The sequence below is a fragment of the Nuphar pumila genome, chromosome 15 (assembly GCF_984573655.1).
Source record: "Nuphar pumila chromosome 15, dmNupPumi1.hap1.1, whole genome shotgun sequence".
Lineage (NCBI taxonomy): Eukaryota > Viridiplantae > Streptophyta > Magnoliopsida > Nymphaeales > Nymphaeaceae > Nuphar > Nuphar pumila.
In genome coordinates this window covers 90,500,730-90,515,469 of record NC_143263.1, presented here as the reverse complement: position 1 = coordinate 90,515,469, position 14,740 = coordinate 90,500,730, and the positions used below count along the sequence as shown (strand labels likewise).

Genomic DNA, 14,740 nt, shown 5'->3' with positions numbered 1-14,740 from the left:
CTGTAAGTGGCTTGGGCTTGAGTTAGAGATGGAGTGTGCACACAGGGAAGTGATGATGTGCTGGAAAGTGTTGTGGAAAGTTATTGTAGGATATGGCAGATAGGAGTAAGTATAAGCTATAAGTAGGGTGAAGAATAAGATAGCTACAACATGTACAGGAAATAGAATTGATAACACGCAAGTGAGATGAAATAAGATTGTTAACAGAAGATTTTTATGAAAATAAGGTGGGTATGCATATATGATTAGTGTACTATTAGAGATGGAGTGTATGTGAAGGTACTTTTGCAACTGGTGACAACAACAAGTAGGATGAGGGGTGATCCAGTCGTGAGATAGTGATTGAATGGTTAGTGATTCTGCAAATGTTGTGAGATGGGTAATGAAGTGGGTGACTTACTGTGTGGATAAACAACAAGTTATGTTTAAAGTGAATATGCAATAGGTTGTGGAGGGTTGTGTGTGACAGGTGCTGCTGTGTACAAGAATTGGTACAGAAAAAGGGTATTACAGGTAATATATATGCGACAGGGTAGAGTATTGACAAACTGGGCAGCAAGATTTTAATGAAGGTGTGGGATTTGTATAAGTGTTGAATGTAACTATAGTATTTGAATGTGACTGTGGAAGAGGCTGGACAGGGAAAATGAAGATGATGTTGGAGTATGTGTAACAGTGAAGGGTTGAATATGATGGATATATCGCAGGAGATAGGTAGGAGTGCAGGAAATGGTTGGGAGGTGAATGGTGTAAAAATGGTGTATTGGTGAGAAGATGTGGCAAGTAAGGTGAGTGAATGTGGATGTGAAGTGAAGAGGGTGATGACATCCAAGGCTGGTTCAGCTGAAAAAAATGGTGACTCATGAGCAATTTATGATATCTTTTCAAATGTGCTCTTCAACTTTTCGTCACATCTGATATCCCTTTTTGTTTGAAGGATTCAAATCTCTGTTGCGGGGTGTTCCCACATAACATTACAGCTGTAAATGACCTAAATTAAGGCCATTTAAAACAAGGTTTCAATCATGAACGAAGCTGTCTAGGCCCAGAAATTTCAGTTGACAGTTGCTACATTTAGGAAATGTTGATTTGTGATCATATTCCATTAATTCATCTACTTCCAAGTTCTCGCCTCCATGAGATCCAAACAGCAAAACAGAATGATGAAGTCAGGTAAAGAGTTTCTTGTACAAGAATCAAAGTATCTAAAGCATTCATGTTATCGTAATGGACCATATTAGAACAAAACACACAAAACTTTCAATATGGTGAAGGGACCTATATGAGAAACAAAGCAAAGAACTGACTGTCCAGGAAAGAGTACATAACTTGTGGGTGGCAACTACATTATGGAAATACTTAGCAATGCTGCTCTGTTCAACAAAAATCTTATTGTACACATCACCTCTTCAAAAGCACCAATCACGAGCATTTTGGAACATTTAAACCATGGACTGGGTTCTCTTTTTTTTTTTTATCAACTTCCTATTCCCTGATTGGGGCCAAAATTGACTGAAGTGCTTGATTTGAGGGCAGTGTTGCCGGGAAAGTAAGCCCGTCCTTCACCATGGGCAGAGTATCGATGCATAAATCTAACAGGGCTTTAGTTACCCCTTTTGATCTACTGAGAATCTCGTCATATGTCCACAATCGCAGTATATTCAAGAAAAAAATTGGTGCCAGTCAGATCAGCCATGAAAATCTAATATAGATACGACCTTTCTAAAAGACCCTGTCCAATGACCTCATGAGAGTGTTTCTTACTCAGATTTTAAGGGTGGGGTAATGACGAGAGAGCATCTGGAGACACCTACCTTGCTTATGAGCTTTATAGAAACTAATAGGTTAGACTTTATCAGAACGACGTGCAACAATCTTTTAGGAGATACCCTCCCATGATGCGGCGAGGATGCCAAAGTCCCCAATCCCCTAACTTTGTTTCAACATACAGATGACAAGAGGGATGGCACAAATAGGTGTTTCGGACCCCAGAGATGAATCAACAAATCATACAGGTAATTAAATGCAGAGGCAAGGATGTGAATTCTGATTATAATGCCAATGGAATGCGGGAAATATATGCCTAAAACAGGAGATGCAATGAAAATGATTCAACAGAAAGTGAAATGATGCTTTAAATTATAACACAACAAGAAATGCAAACAATGATAATTAAAGCAGGAAATCAAATACGAACCAATAATCACTATTAAAAGAAAAGGAAGGGAAATTATGTCGATGTAGGTCAGTATGCAGAAATCAACACACGAAATGCTTAATATCACGATAAAGTGCAGAGGACCAATGCATTCAGTAAATTGGAGAGTATTAAAATCAAACATAATGCAACAATAGAATCACACCGATGGGGAGGGGTCTTGATGAACTGATGTTACATGAATTTCACTGCAACCACATTCTAAGGATAATGACGATGAAAAAGACAGAAACATGAAAGAGAACAGAGATCGGACAGAAAATCACGATCAACAGAGAACGAGACAGGTGAAAAAGAGGAAAAAAAAACAATATATATATACACACACACACCAATCGATTACTGAGAACGAAATCAAAAGTTTGATGTGAACAGGGGATTGAAATAAAAAGAATGTCGAAAACAGAATCAACTATACAATAAAGAAGTAAAATACGAAAGAAGAGAAATATGTCGGAATGAAGATTCCTTTGATACTGCACAGGGTGGATCAGTCCTGCTATATAAGGTCGATCCCATCCTTGGTGCTTCTTAAAAAGAAGAAGGTGAGGAAGCAAGATTTAAATGATAAAGTCTCTGCAGGAATTAATACAGAAAGGAAAGAGATTTAGCAAAAATTCAAGAAAGAATGTTGTAGAACCCAAAGAGAGACCGTTGATATAAAAACGGGAGGAAGGAGGAGAATCACTTACAGAAGTGGGTCGCAGAAGTCCGAAAAGAGGGAGCCGATACTCCTTCAATGGAACCAGAGGGGAAGCTCGCTGGTTTCTCTTTGCTTGCAGGTAACCGTAATTTACATGATTTTTAAAGGAGAGAGCCCCTTTTTTATGAAACCGTGAAAACCCTATGCTATATAGATGAAGTTGGCTTCGATTTGAAGGGGAGAATGCTACTCCTTAATGGCCGTTCGAACTTCTTTAGAAATGAGGAGAGAAACAGGGAGAAAGAAGGATCAGGAAAGAGAAAAGGAGAAAGAGGGAAGAAGAAAAAGATCAGGAAGAAAGCGATGGTGGGGGAAACACGATATGAGAGAGTGAAGAAGGGTGTGATGGTGAAAACGGATGCCCAGGGCTTCCCCTTCGTGCCCCTTTTAAAGAGGGAGAAGAAGGATCGGGAGATGGGGAGGCCGTTGGAGATGAACGAGAGAGGAAGAAGAAGGTTGATCGATCAAGAGAGACGACGGTTGGAGGTAGGCGGATGAGGAAAGAGCGATCGATCGAAGGGTGGATTGATCGAGAGAGAGAGAGAGGAGAGAGCGAGGGAGAGAGAGAGAATACAACGGAAAGCCGTTGCAGTATTTTCAAATTTTCAAAAACAAGGCTCTCGTAAAAACTTTTTCAAAAAGGGGGGTTTTAAAACTATTTTTTTTGTAATTTTCTTTGTGTTTTGATTTTTTTTGTTCTTTTCTTCATATTTTCTATATTTTTTTTGAAATAAAATTATAAAATTAAGGAAAAATAAGGGATTTAAAGCTATTTTTTTGTATTTTTGAGAAATATTTACAAAAGAGGGGTTTTCTGAGAATTCTGGGTTATCATTTAGAATTTTCTTCAGAAAACGGATTTGGATACAAAATTTTGAAAAAATATTCGAGTTTTGGACCTCGAATCGAGAAATATAAGACAACGGATCCAAACGGGTACTAGATGGATTGTCAGAGCCGTTCAAAGGTTATTTTTGGTAATTTTAAAATTTCAATTTAAAAAATTGGATAACGAGACTCAGATTTGAATTTTGATGTTGGATCCGGATCTGAAATTGAGTCAGATATAGAAAATGGATTTGAATTCCAGTGAATCCGAGGAATAATTGAAATTTTGATCAAAGATGACTCAATTTAATCAGAAAATGGGGTTAAGGGGCAAAAAAATTTTTTTTACAAAATTTTGAAAAATTTAGGGTGTTCACCGTTTGAAAAATCAATGGTACAAAATATTTGTAAAATTTTGAGGCTCCAAATATTATTTTTTCATCGAAAACACATGATCCTGGTGTGGAGTACTGGTAAATCGATCATTCCCAACACATTGGGGTCAGAACTGCTAAAAAAATATGGAAAAGGCAAAAAAGCCCATTTAGCAGGTATCAATTTAGCACCTACCATTTATCTATATATACATTCATAGAGAAATGACTACAGTTTTCGAACACGTCTTTAGGGACAGCATTTAAGATTAAAAAATCAGCGGTCTATAATTTAAAAAAATATTCATTGCTTAAAAAACACGAACCAAGTAAGGGTCAGATTTTTGAAAAACAACCTAAAAACGCTACTCAACCTCGGTAGGCACGCGGTAAGCACAAAAGACATCAGGCAACTAGTGACAGAGAGACATCGATGGCGTTTTTCGGATCGCTAAAATCCGCCATCTTCGAAAGGGAAGAGCGGAAGCAGTGAGTCTCTCTCTCTCCCTCCCTCTGGATTTCCTGGGTTTCCCATGTCAATTATAGGGTTTTCTTAGTGGCAAGCGTTGAGAATACTGCGAGAATTTAAAATCTTCGCTTTCTTTGTGTCGATACCAGGCAGTACCAGAACCACATTCGCGGCCTGAATGCCTATGATCGCCACAAGAAATTCATGAGCGATTACGGTGCGTTTTGATCTCTCGCCTTCGAGTTACCTGAGTTTTCTTTCTTCTCTACCCTAAATTTTGCCTATTTTTGGTAGCTTTCTGATTGATGAAGCGGAAACTTCGTGTGAATTTTTAGAGTTTGTGGTGGTATATTGATGAAGATTGTGTGTAGTTTCTGCATTTTTAGTAGAAATTCATAGTGTGGTTGAATTGGGTGATTGCCAAGAAGAAGAAAAACGATGGATTTGTCTTTATGGCACATTCGATTGCTCTGTATCGATGTTGGGATATAAAGGTGAGGGAGGGACGTCTCATTAAACTTTGCCCATTTGATGATTTCGGAAATCTAAATTTACTCCGAAATATGTTCGTTTGTGAATTTTGTCCCCTCTCTTTGGCAAAATTTGATGTAGCAAATAACCTTTTGATTAGATAGAATAGGATGAGTTTTTTTTATGGGCGTGAGGGGTGATCCAGAATTTTTTTGTGTAGAGCAGGATCTAAATGTTGGCTAGGTAAGCATCCTGTAGAAAGGGTAGTTATGAATATGTCAATCTACAATAACAGAACCACAGCTAGCAGCAAGGATAAGCGGCCATGAATCAAACTTGAAAGCATTAGTAGATGCACATTTGAGATGTTTGGTATCCTGCTACCATCTGCTTATATACTTTTTGACATTTAAACTCTGATAAAATACAATTGTCGGCTTTCTTTCTGGCCAATAGTATCATTGGAAGCACCTTTTCTTTTAGTTTCTTTGAGTTGTGGATTGTGAAAAATACTTGGTGAGGTAGAAGAAATGCAACTATCACAAGCTGGTCTTTACACATTATTTATTCATTGTAACCATAGTCACTGATATTGCCAATGTTTTAAAAATATAGTGATATGGTCAATGGATATTTTCTTGAGATTTTCAAAATATCGCCAGAATAAAAAACATTGCAATATTATTGTGATATTTTCCTGACGTACTCCTTAGATTTTCAAAAAACATCTTTTTGTATTTTTTAAGTATATTTTTTTGTTTCTTTTATATTTCAAAAACTTTGCTAATTGTTTCTTTATATTTTTACAAGAAAAATATTATAAAACCCATTATTTCTTATCTTTTTTATTATTCATTATTTTCTAAAGATTTTTCGAGAAAAAAACAACTTAAAAAAAACTCCTGAGAAAAACCTTGTCAAGAACGATACTGGTGACTATGATTGTAACTTACAAGGACAATGACCATGGTGGTGAGACTTCATCTTGGGAGGTTTATCCCCTTAGGAAAGATGAACTGGACACTTTCTATATGTGAAGAATAAGAAGGGGCTTTGAATCTGCACATGACTTGATACTCAATTTCTGATGCTTATAAAATGGCCACCCACTTGTCTTTACACATAATTTATTCATTGTAAGTCTGTCACATGGATACAGATGCAGAAATGGGACACAATGCAAATATGTTTGGTTCAATAGGAAAGTATTAGAAAACTAGGACATGGGTAGACGAGCATACATACACATAATTTTTTCCTTGATCTCTTCTCGCCTTTAATTGCTGAAATTTATCAGCAAGTTGGTGACTTCCCGATTTTCTTTGAAAAATTAGAGTTGCCAAAGTGCATGTGAATTATATTGTGATTCCCTAGTCACAACTACAATGTTGGGAACCCTTGCTTAACTCAGACATAAAGTAGACAACAGGTATAACTAGCGTGTGGAACCAATAGCTACCTCTAATGTCACTTTAAGGGATTCGTGGGCTGCACTTTACATAGTATTTCTCAGGAAAAAAATCACATTTGATTTTCAGATGGTTAATATATCGTCCCATTGCAAGTACTTGATCACTCTTCTCATTAGTTGCATGAAAAGAACAACTTTGCAGTTTGCACAATATTACCTATTTGCTGCAAGAAAAGAATGGTGAGAAAAGAGAGGAGAGACCAAGTAAAGCAGGAGCTATAGTGTTTCTACTGAGATTTGATTTTTTTTTGTTTGAAAGAAATAAAACATAGGAAGACAATTCCTTCACCGAGCACAACAGAATGAAGAGTAATTTGTATAATTTAAAATCCCTATTTCTATCAAAAAGAAGGAATGAGAAAAACCAAAATCTTCCTACTCAAACTGGGGCTATTTACAGCCAGACAATTAAGAATGGTCAGGTGATGTACTTGCAGTGCATCAAAGATGTAGTCATATGATTTTGAACGTGTGTCATTGATCTTCATGATGGACGACATCTAAGGTGTCTTGGACAATTTTCTGTCCAAGGCTCTTTGGACATAATCTACTCTCGGTGGTAATTAGGTTTATAATAGAATCTGATCAATATTTTAATAGTACATTTTTTTTTCTTATAAAAAAAAGAGATGTCTGCATGGTGATCTTATGTTAAGCACTTGCTTATTGCTATCTATCGTTGTAGATCATCAGTTAGAAAAATGATTCTATCATGCTCTTACACATGATAAAAAATTCAAGGTCGATGGATAGAAAGAGTAAGGAGAAAGAAATGAAGTTAAAGAGCATCAAATATACAGTTAAAAGGAAGAAGTTGTCACTTTCAGAGTCTTCATTTAATGAGTCACATTCCAACAATTTGAAACCAGATTCTCAAGCATATGGTATATGAGATGACATGAATTATATTCTCAAAGGCAAAGAAAAGAGAGATGAAGAGTTGATGATTTTGTCGAAGTAGTAAAAGAAGATTATACGACATGACTCATCGAGTATCAAGAAATCGATAAATAATTACTATATATAGTCATTATAATCCTAGTTTTCTTATATATGAAAATTAGGATTCTTAGCTTACTCTTGTTGTATGGTTGTCCATATAAGAAGAAATCACAATGCATCAGAAGTGATGCCATAAAGCAATCCCTCGGCCAAAGGCCAGCTTTCTTCTTCACACTGTGCATGGATTGGATGGAGAGGAAGGTTAACCTGCTAGTATGCAATACCGACAAATGTAGTGACATTGTAGGGTGGGTCGATGATAAAAAAAGTTCATTCCTCACAAGTGGGATTCCATGATTCGTTTTCCATCACCCATGGTTCAAGCAACTAGCTTCATTGATTTCCTTGCCTGGTAAGCTAGATTCATTGCTTGCACCATTTGTTTTGTCTGCCTAATTAACCTAGAGTAGAAGGGTCATATATAGTCAAGATGGAATAGAGATTGTGTGAATCATGCCATTTGTTGGGTTTGAGCCATACTTACCAAGATATGAAGTAAATATGGGAAGCAATGTGTAAAGCGATAATGGAGAAGTGAGTGTTAAAAAGTGGTAAGAAGCATGAAACCAGATTTGTCTTGGAAGCGATTGTGAAAGCATGTGAGAAGCGAAAAAAGAAACATATGGGAAGCGAGTGAGAACCAAACAATAAATATTAATATGAAAAGCATAAAAAACAAGGAAAAAGCAAAAGAGAAATAAATAGAAGCACTAGGAATTGAGTGGAAAGAGAAGGGGAAGTGAAGAGAAAACGAGTGGGAAATATAAGAAGCATGCTTCCCACAGATGGGAAGTGAGTTTGCCCACGCTTCCCCCTCTTTGTGGAAGTGTGACACTTCTCGCTTTAGAAGTGTACTTTCCCCTTAATGGGGTGCTTTCAGTAACTATGGTTTGAACCCTCCCTCACCATTCCAAGAGGCAAACATTTTCTTTGTTTGAAAATATAGGTCAATGACAAATACAAATATCCTCCACTGCCCTATACTAACGACCAAGTGGCCCATCGAGACAAGGATGTTGAGTGGGCACCATTCGAAGTGGTGTATGGTCAGAGGCCTAGGACAATCTACAAACTGGGGCCTTTTTTCCGAGGAGCTCGAATTGTATTGAAGGATCATAGTCTTAATTTTTATATATATGAAAATTAGGATCATAAGGTTTGTATATAATTCTTATTGATTTCTTCATAATCGGTGGGTTGTGCCCTATAATCCTTATTTACTATCTCAATATAATTGTCAGCTTTTACCACTGTCTTTTTTCTCCATTGCTGATATAATTCATGTCGTCAATTATATATAATTCTTATTGATTTCTCCATAACCGGTGGGTTGTGCCCTATAATCCTTATTTACTATCTCAACATAATTGTCAGCTTTTACATGTCTTTTTTCACTGTTGATAATATAATTCATGTCGTCATACATACCATTTTCGTAAGAATTCAGTTTTAAATTAATAAAATGCAATTCACTAAATGAAAACTTTAACGACATGTTTGCTTTGGTCACAAGCTTGGGAAAGTAGATTGATTGTTGGCCACATGGTCAACCTTGAGGCATGTTTGCAATGTCCTGTGATTCTTGGATCCTATAATTGTAAATCACAATCACAACATGAAAAAGTATAAGTTGTTATTGTGATTGCCAGTTGTAATTGTTTTTGCTTTGAATCTTGTGAAAGTTGGTCACAACTTTGTGACCAACAATCTCAACTTCTACTTTCTCAGCTCCTACTTTCTCAAGCTTCTATTTTCTCGCATGTGACCAAAACAAATTTCACAAGATTCAAGTAAAAAACATGAAAAAACAATAACAACTAGCAATAACAATCACTTGTACTTTTTCATGTTCCACTAACCTTGAGAAAGTATTGTAATTGTGATTTACAATCACAAGATCCAAGAATCATGGGACATTGCAAACATTCCCTAAAGGTGACAATTTTTTTTTCTCTTAGTTGTATATTTTATAATCCTTGGCTTCACTTCTTTCTCCTTACCCTTTCTTTTCCTCGACGTTAAATCTTGTGTCATATGTTAGAGCAAGATAATATCATTTTTCCAACATAGATGGTTTACAAAAATATGAAAGTGATAAACAAGTGCTTATCTAACATAACATCACCATGCAAACATATTTTTTTTTGTTTTGAAAGAAAAAAAGGTACTATTAAAATATGTATTGGGTTCTGCTATAAATCCGATTACCATTGAGAGTAGATTAGATCCAAAGAAATCATAAAGATGAATGGTGATAATTTATGATTCCCCATGTTTTATTTCTTAAAAAAAAACAAATCTTACCATTGGAACATTGTAGTTTCTATTCTCCTTAGTCTCTCATTTTCTTCTTTTCTCACCATTCTTTTCTAACAACAAATAAGTAATGTTGTGTAGAGTTGGCATTTCTATGCAACTAAGGGAAGCAATAATTAGATACTTGTGATAGGGCAATGATATATGCACTTGAAAACCAAATCTTGAATTTGGATTTGGTATCCTTCAGAATTGTCATGCAAAGCACTGACCATGAATCCTTTATAGCCACCTAGGAGGTAACTATAGCTCCACAGATTGGCTCCATCTGTTTTCGGCTTTGTGTCCGAATTGAGTTGGAGCTCCCAGCACAACTGTCGAAGAATATTGTTCACTTGCACTTCGGCGCCCATGCTTGTTTCAAAGAAAATCAGGATGTCGCCAACTCGCTAAGAAATTTCAGCGATTAAAGGCTAATCCTCGTGCTTATCCTTTTTCTCGCTAAGGCTAATCCTCGAGAGGATAAAAAAAAACAAGCGAACAATTTTGGAACAACCACTAGTTTGCCATTGCTCTCTTTATTCGGATGATGCAATCATTTGGTCCATTGAACTTCTCTTTCATCTCTTTCACTTATCCTCCCAAATATCCTCTGTCCTGATTTTCCCGTTTTTGTTAGAAGTGTTTTAATCAGACCTATGGATTGAATGTGGAGCTTATAGTAATCTCCTCAAAGGTTATACCTCATCTTATTGGTGCTACAATGGCTCGTCTTGACTCAACACTTTTCACAACATTGTAATGTGAATCAACTACCTACACTAAGATCCTGTATCAATTTAAGCATAAATGATAGAAAAGACAACAAGAAAAAAAATTTGTAGCATGTCCTGACACATCCAAGTTCCTAAAGGAGATAACAAGAATGACAATCAGATCAACGAGAAATCTCTTGAGCTTTTAATTACAAGTGTCAGGAAATAAATAGAAAACAAAATTAGCCTGTCAAGATAACAAAATGAAGCAGTTGGGAGAAAAACAAAACCAACAATGAAAGAACAACATTATCAGACGAGTCATAAACACCAGCTGTGAATCAGAATAACTGGTGACAACAGAACATGATAAATCTCACTTTGAAACTAAAGGAAAGCAAGAACGAACAAAATAAACAAGGATGATCAAGTACATTCAACAACAACAACAACAACAACAACACCTTCATCCCAAAAGGATTATGCTCGCTCCGGCTATCCCCTTTCCAACTAGGATTTAACAAAGAAAAATAAAACGTCATAAAAAATCTATATTGTTCACTTGTATGTATATATGTGAGATAACAAGAATGACAATCAGATCAATGAGAAATCTCTTGAGCTTTTATTAACAAGTGTCAGGAAATAAATAGAAAACAAAATTAGCCTGTCAAGATAACAAAATGAAAATGAACCACTGCCGGTCCCAAGCCCGGATAAAGGAGGAGGGTTGCGGTAGGCCTGTGTAGTTATACACTGCCGGTCCCAAGCCCGGATAAAGGAGGAGGGTTGCGGTAGGCCTGTGACAGCCAGCATAAAAACTTTGTCATATCCTATGAAAATGAACCAATATGAGAATTTCGTTGGGGCGTTCCCTACTGAGCGACGCGCTGTACTCTCTAGGCCCGGAGGCAGTGATAAATGTGCAAGGGTTGCTAGGTCGTCGCCCAGAAGCGACGCGTCACACCGGCGCCCGGGTGTGGTGTCAAATAGGCAAGGGTTCCCTCACTTTGTTGGACGGGTGGGGGTAAAGAAGTTAGTCCAAGACCATAAAATTAGGTTAGCCACTTGGAACATAGGGTCTTTAACTGGTAAGTTGGTAGAGTTAGTAGATGTTATGTGTAGGAGAAAGATTGATATTTTATGTCTTCAAGAGACCAAATGGGTAGGTGAGAAAGCTAAAGTGATAGAACCTTGGGGATATAAGATTTGGTATACAGGAATAAATAGGAATAGGAATGGAGTAGGGATTGTTATGAGTCGTCAGTTTATAGATAATGTAGTTGAGGTCCGTAGGAAGGGTTATAGGATTTTACTTATTAAATTAGTATTAGGTACACATATTATTAATATTATTAGTGTTTATGCACCTCAAGTAGGTTTAGATGATTCTGTTAAGCGTCAATTTTGGGAAGATTTAGATGGAGTAGTACAAGGGATATCTTATGGAGAAAAGCTTTTCATCGGCGGTGACCTTAATGGACATGTAGGCATTAGTAGGGATGGATTTGAGAATATCCATGGAGGCTATGGTATAGGAGAAAGAAATGAAAGTGGAGAAAGGATTTTAGATTTTTGTTTGTCCTATGATATGATCTTAGCAAACACCTGGTTTAGGAAGAGGGAGTCTCACCTAGTAACATTTAAAAGTGGGGTTAATACGAGTCAGATAGATTTTTTCCTACTTAGAAAGAGAGATAGGGGTTGTTGCATCGATTGTAAGGTTATACCAGGAGAAAGTGTAGCTACACAACATAGAGTCTTAATTTTAGATCTTAGAATTAGACAATGCCGCAAAAGGGATAGACATAGGATAGATCCTAGAATTAAGTGGTGGGCACTGAAAGGAGCTAAACAAGGAATGTTTGTAGAGCAGGTAGTTAAGGAAGTTGATTGGTGTCTCGAGGAGGATTCAGAATCAATGTGGAATAAGATAGCGGGTGGTATGAGAAAGGTAGCTAAGGAGGTATTGGGTGAGTCTAAAGGCGGTGCACCACTAGGTAAGGATACATCATGGTGGAATGAGGATGTCAAATTAGCTATTAAGGTTAAAAGAGAGTGTTATAGAAATCTAAGTAAGAGTCGTGATAATGAGAACTTGGAGAAGTATATGATAGCAAAGAAGGAAGCTAAAAAAGTTGTTCGAAACGCGAGGGCTAAGGTATATAAGGAGGTTTATGACAAGTTGGATACCAAAGAAGGCGAGAAGGATATTTATAGGCTTGCAAAGATGAGAGATAGGAAATCGAAGGATTTGGGTATGGTTAGATGTATCAAAGATGAAACGCAAAGGGTTTTAGTCAAAGATGAGGAGATTAAGGAGAGATGGAAAGATTATTTTGATAAGCTATTTAATGATAGTCATGCTCAAGATCTTGGAGACTTCTCCATTCCTTTTCATGAGATAAATCGTGACTTCATGCGCAAGATTCAAAAGAAAGAAATTGCAGAGGCTTTGAAGAAAATGAAATCAAGAAGGGCAGTTGGCCCAGATGGTATACCTATCGAGGCTTGGAAATGCTTGGGAGAGAAAGGTTTAGAATGGTTGACAAATCTTTTTAACTTGATTTGGCGAACAAATAAGATGCCTAATGAGTGGAGGAAGAGTACTTTGGTGCCTTTATATAAGAATAAGGGTGATATACAAGATTGCACAAACTATCGTGGTATAAAACTCATGAGTCATACTATGAAACTTTGGGAGAGGGTGATTGAGTCTAGGTTGAGGAAGGTTGTCATGATATCGGAGAATCAATTTGGTTTTATGCCTGGAAGATCAACTATGGAAGCTATACATCTTCTTAGACAACTTATTGAAAGATATAGAGAGAGGAACAAAGATTTGCATATGGTTTTTATTGATTTAGAGAAGGCATACGATAGAGTACCTAGGGACGTTCTCTGGTGGACAATGATGAAGAAAGGTGTTTCTCTCAAGTACATTAGTATAATTAAAGATATGTATGAAGGAGTAGTAACCAATGTCCGCACTTGTGGAGGGGTGTCAACCAATTTTCCGATAACGGTTGGGTTACATCAAGGATCTGCTTTAAGCCCTTTCCTATTTGCGATAGTGATGGATGAGCTTACGAGATCAATTCAAGAAAATGTACCGTGGTGTATGTTGTTTGCTGATGATATTGTTTTGATTGATGAGTCTAGAGCTGGGGTTAATGCTAAGTTAGAATTATGGAGACAGACATTGGAAGCTAGAGGTTTTAAGTTGAGTAAGAGTAAGACTGAATATATGGAATGTCGGTTTAGTAAGCAACGAAGTAGTGATGGGAGTGTAGTGAAGCTTGGTGAGCAAGATATACCGGTGAATGATTATTTCAAATATTTGGGATCCATCATTCAAAAGTATAGAGAAATTGATGGAGATGTAAATCATAGGATAAAGGTTGGTTGGATGAAATGGAAAAGTGCTACTGGAGTGCTGTGCGATCGTAGAATGCCATTGCGGTTGAAGGGAAAGTTTTATAGGACGACTATTAGACCCGCTTTACTATATGGTACGGAATGTTGGGCTGTCAAGAGACATCATATTCAAAAAATGAGTGTAGCTGAGATGCAGATGCTTAGATGGATGTGTGGAAATACAATAAAAGATAAGATTCGGAACGAAGAGATACGTAAGAAGGTAGGTGTTGCACCCATTGAAAATAAGATGCGAGAGAATCGTTTACGGTGGTTTGGACATATTCGGCGAAGGCCTAATGATGCTCTAGTTAGAAGGTTGGAGAAATGGGAAAATATATTAGTTAAAAGAGGTCGGGGTAGGCCTAGGAAGACTTGGATGGAGATGATAGGAAAGGATATGAATGCTTTGAACCTCACCGAGGACATGGCGTTGGATAGAAATGATTGGAGGAAAAGGATTCATGTGGAAGACCCAAAATGAATTTCTTTTTTGGTTCATATCGCTGACCCCAATTGTTTTGGGATGAAGGCGTAGTTGTTGTTGTTGTTGTTGTTGTAAGATAACAAAATGAAGTAGTTGGGAGTAAAACGAAACCAACAATGAAAGAACAACATTATTAGATGAGTCATAAACACCAGCTGTGAATCAGAATAACTGGTGACAACAGAACAAGAACGAACAAAATAAACAAGGATGATCAAGTACATTACATAAACTCAAATGATTATGCTCGCTCCGGCTATCCCCTTTCCAACAAGGATTTAACAAAGAA

General features: G+C 37.0%; 1 protein-coding gene across 1 annotated transcript in view; it reads left to right on the top strand.

The window, feature by feature from the left end:
• The first annotated feature begins 4,481 nt into the window (after positions 1–4,481).
• Positions 4,482–14,740, top strand: part of LOC149815970 (folate-sensitive fragile site protein) — a 77,734-nt gene continuing 67,475 nt past the window's right edge. The window contains exons 1-2 of the mRNA XM_089988443.1: positions 4,482–4,612; positions 4,742–4,809. Of these exons, the coding sequence (XP_089844569.1) occupies positions 4,557–4,612; positions 4,742–4,809 (124 nt within the window). The 5' untranslated portion in view covers positions 4,482–4,556. The remainder of the gene's footprint in view (positions 4,613–4,741; positions 4,810–14,740) is intronic.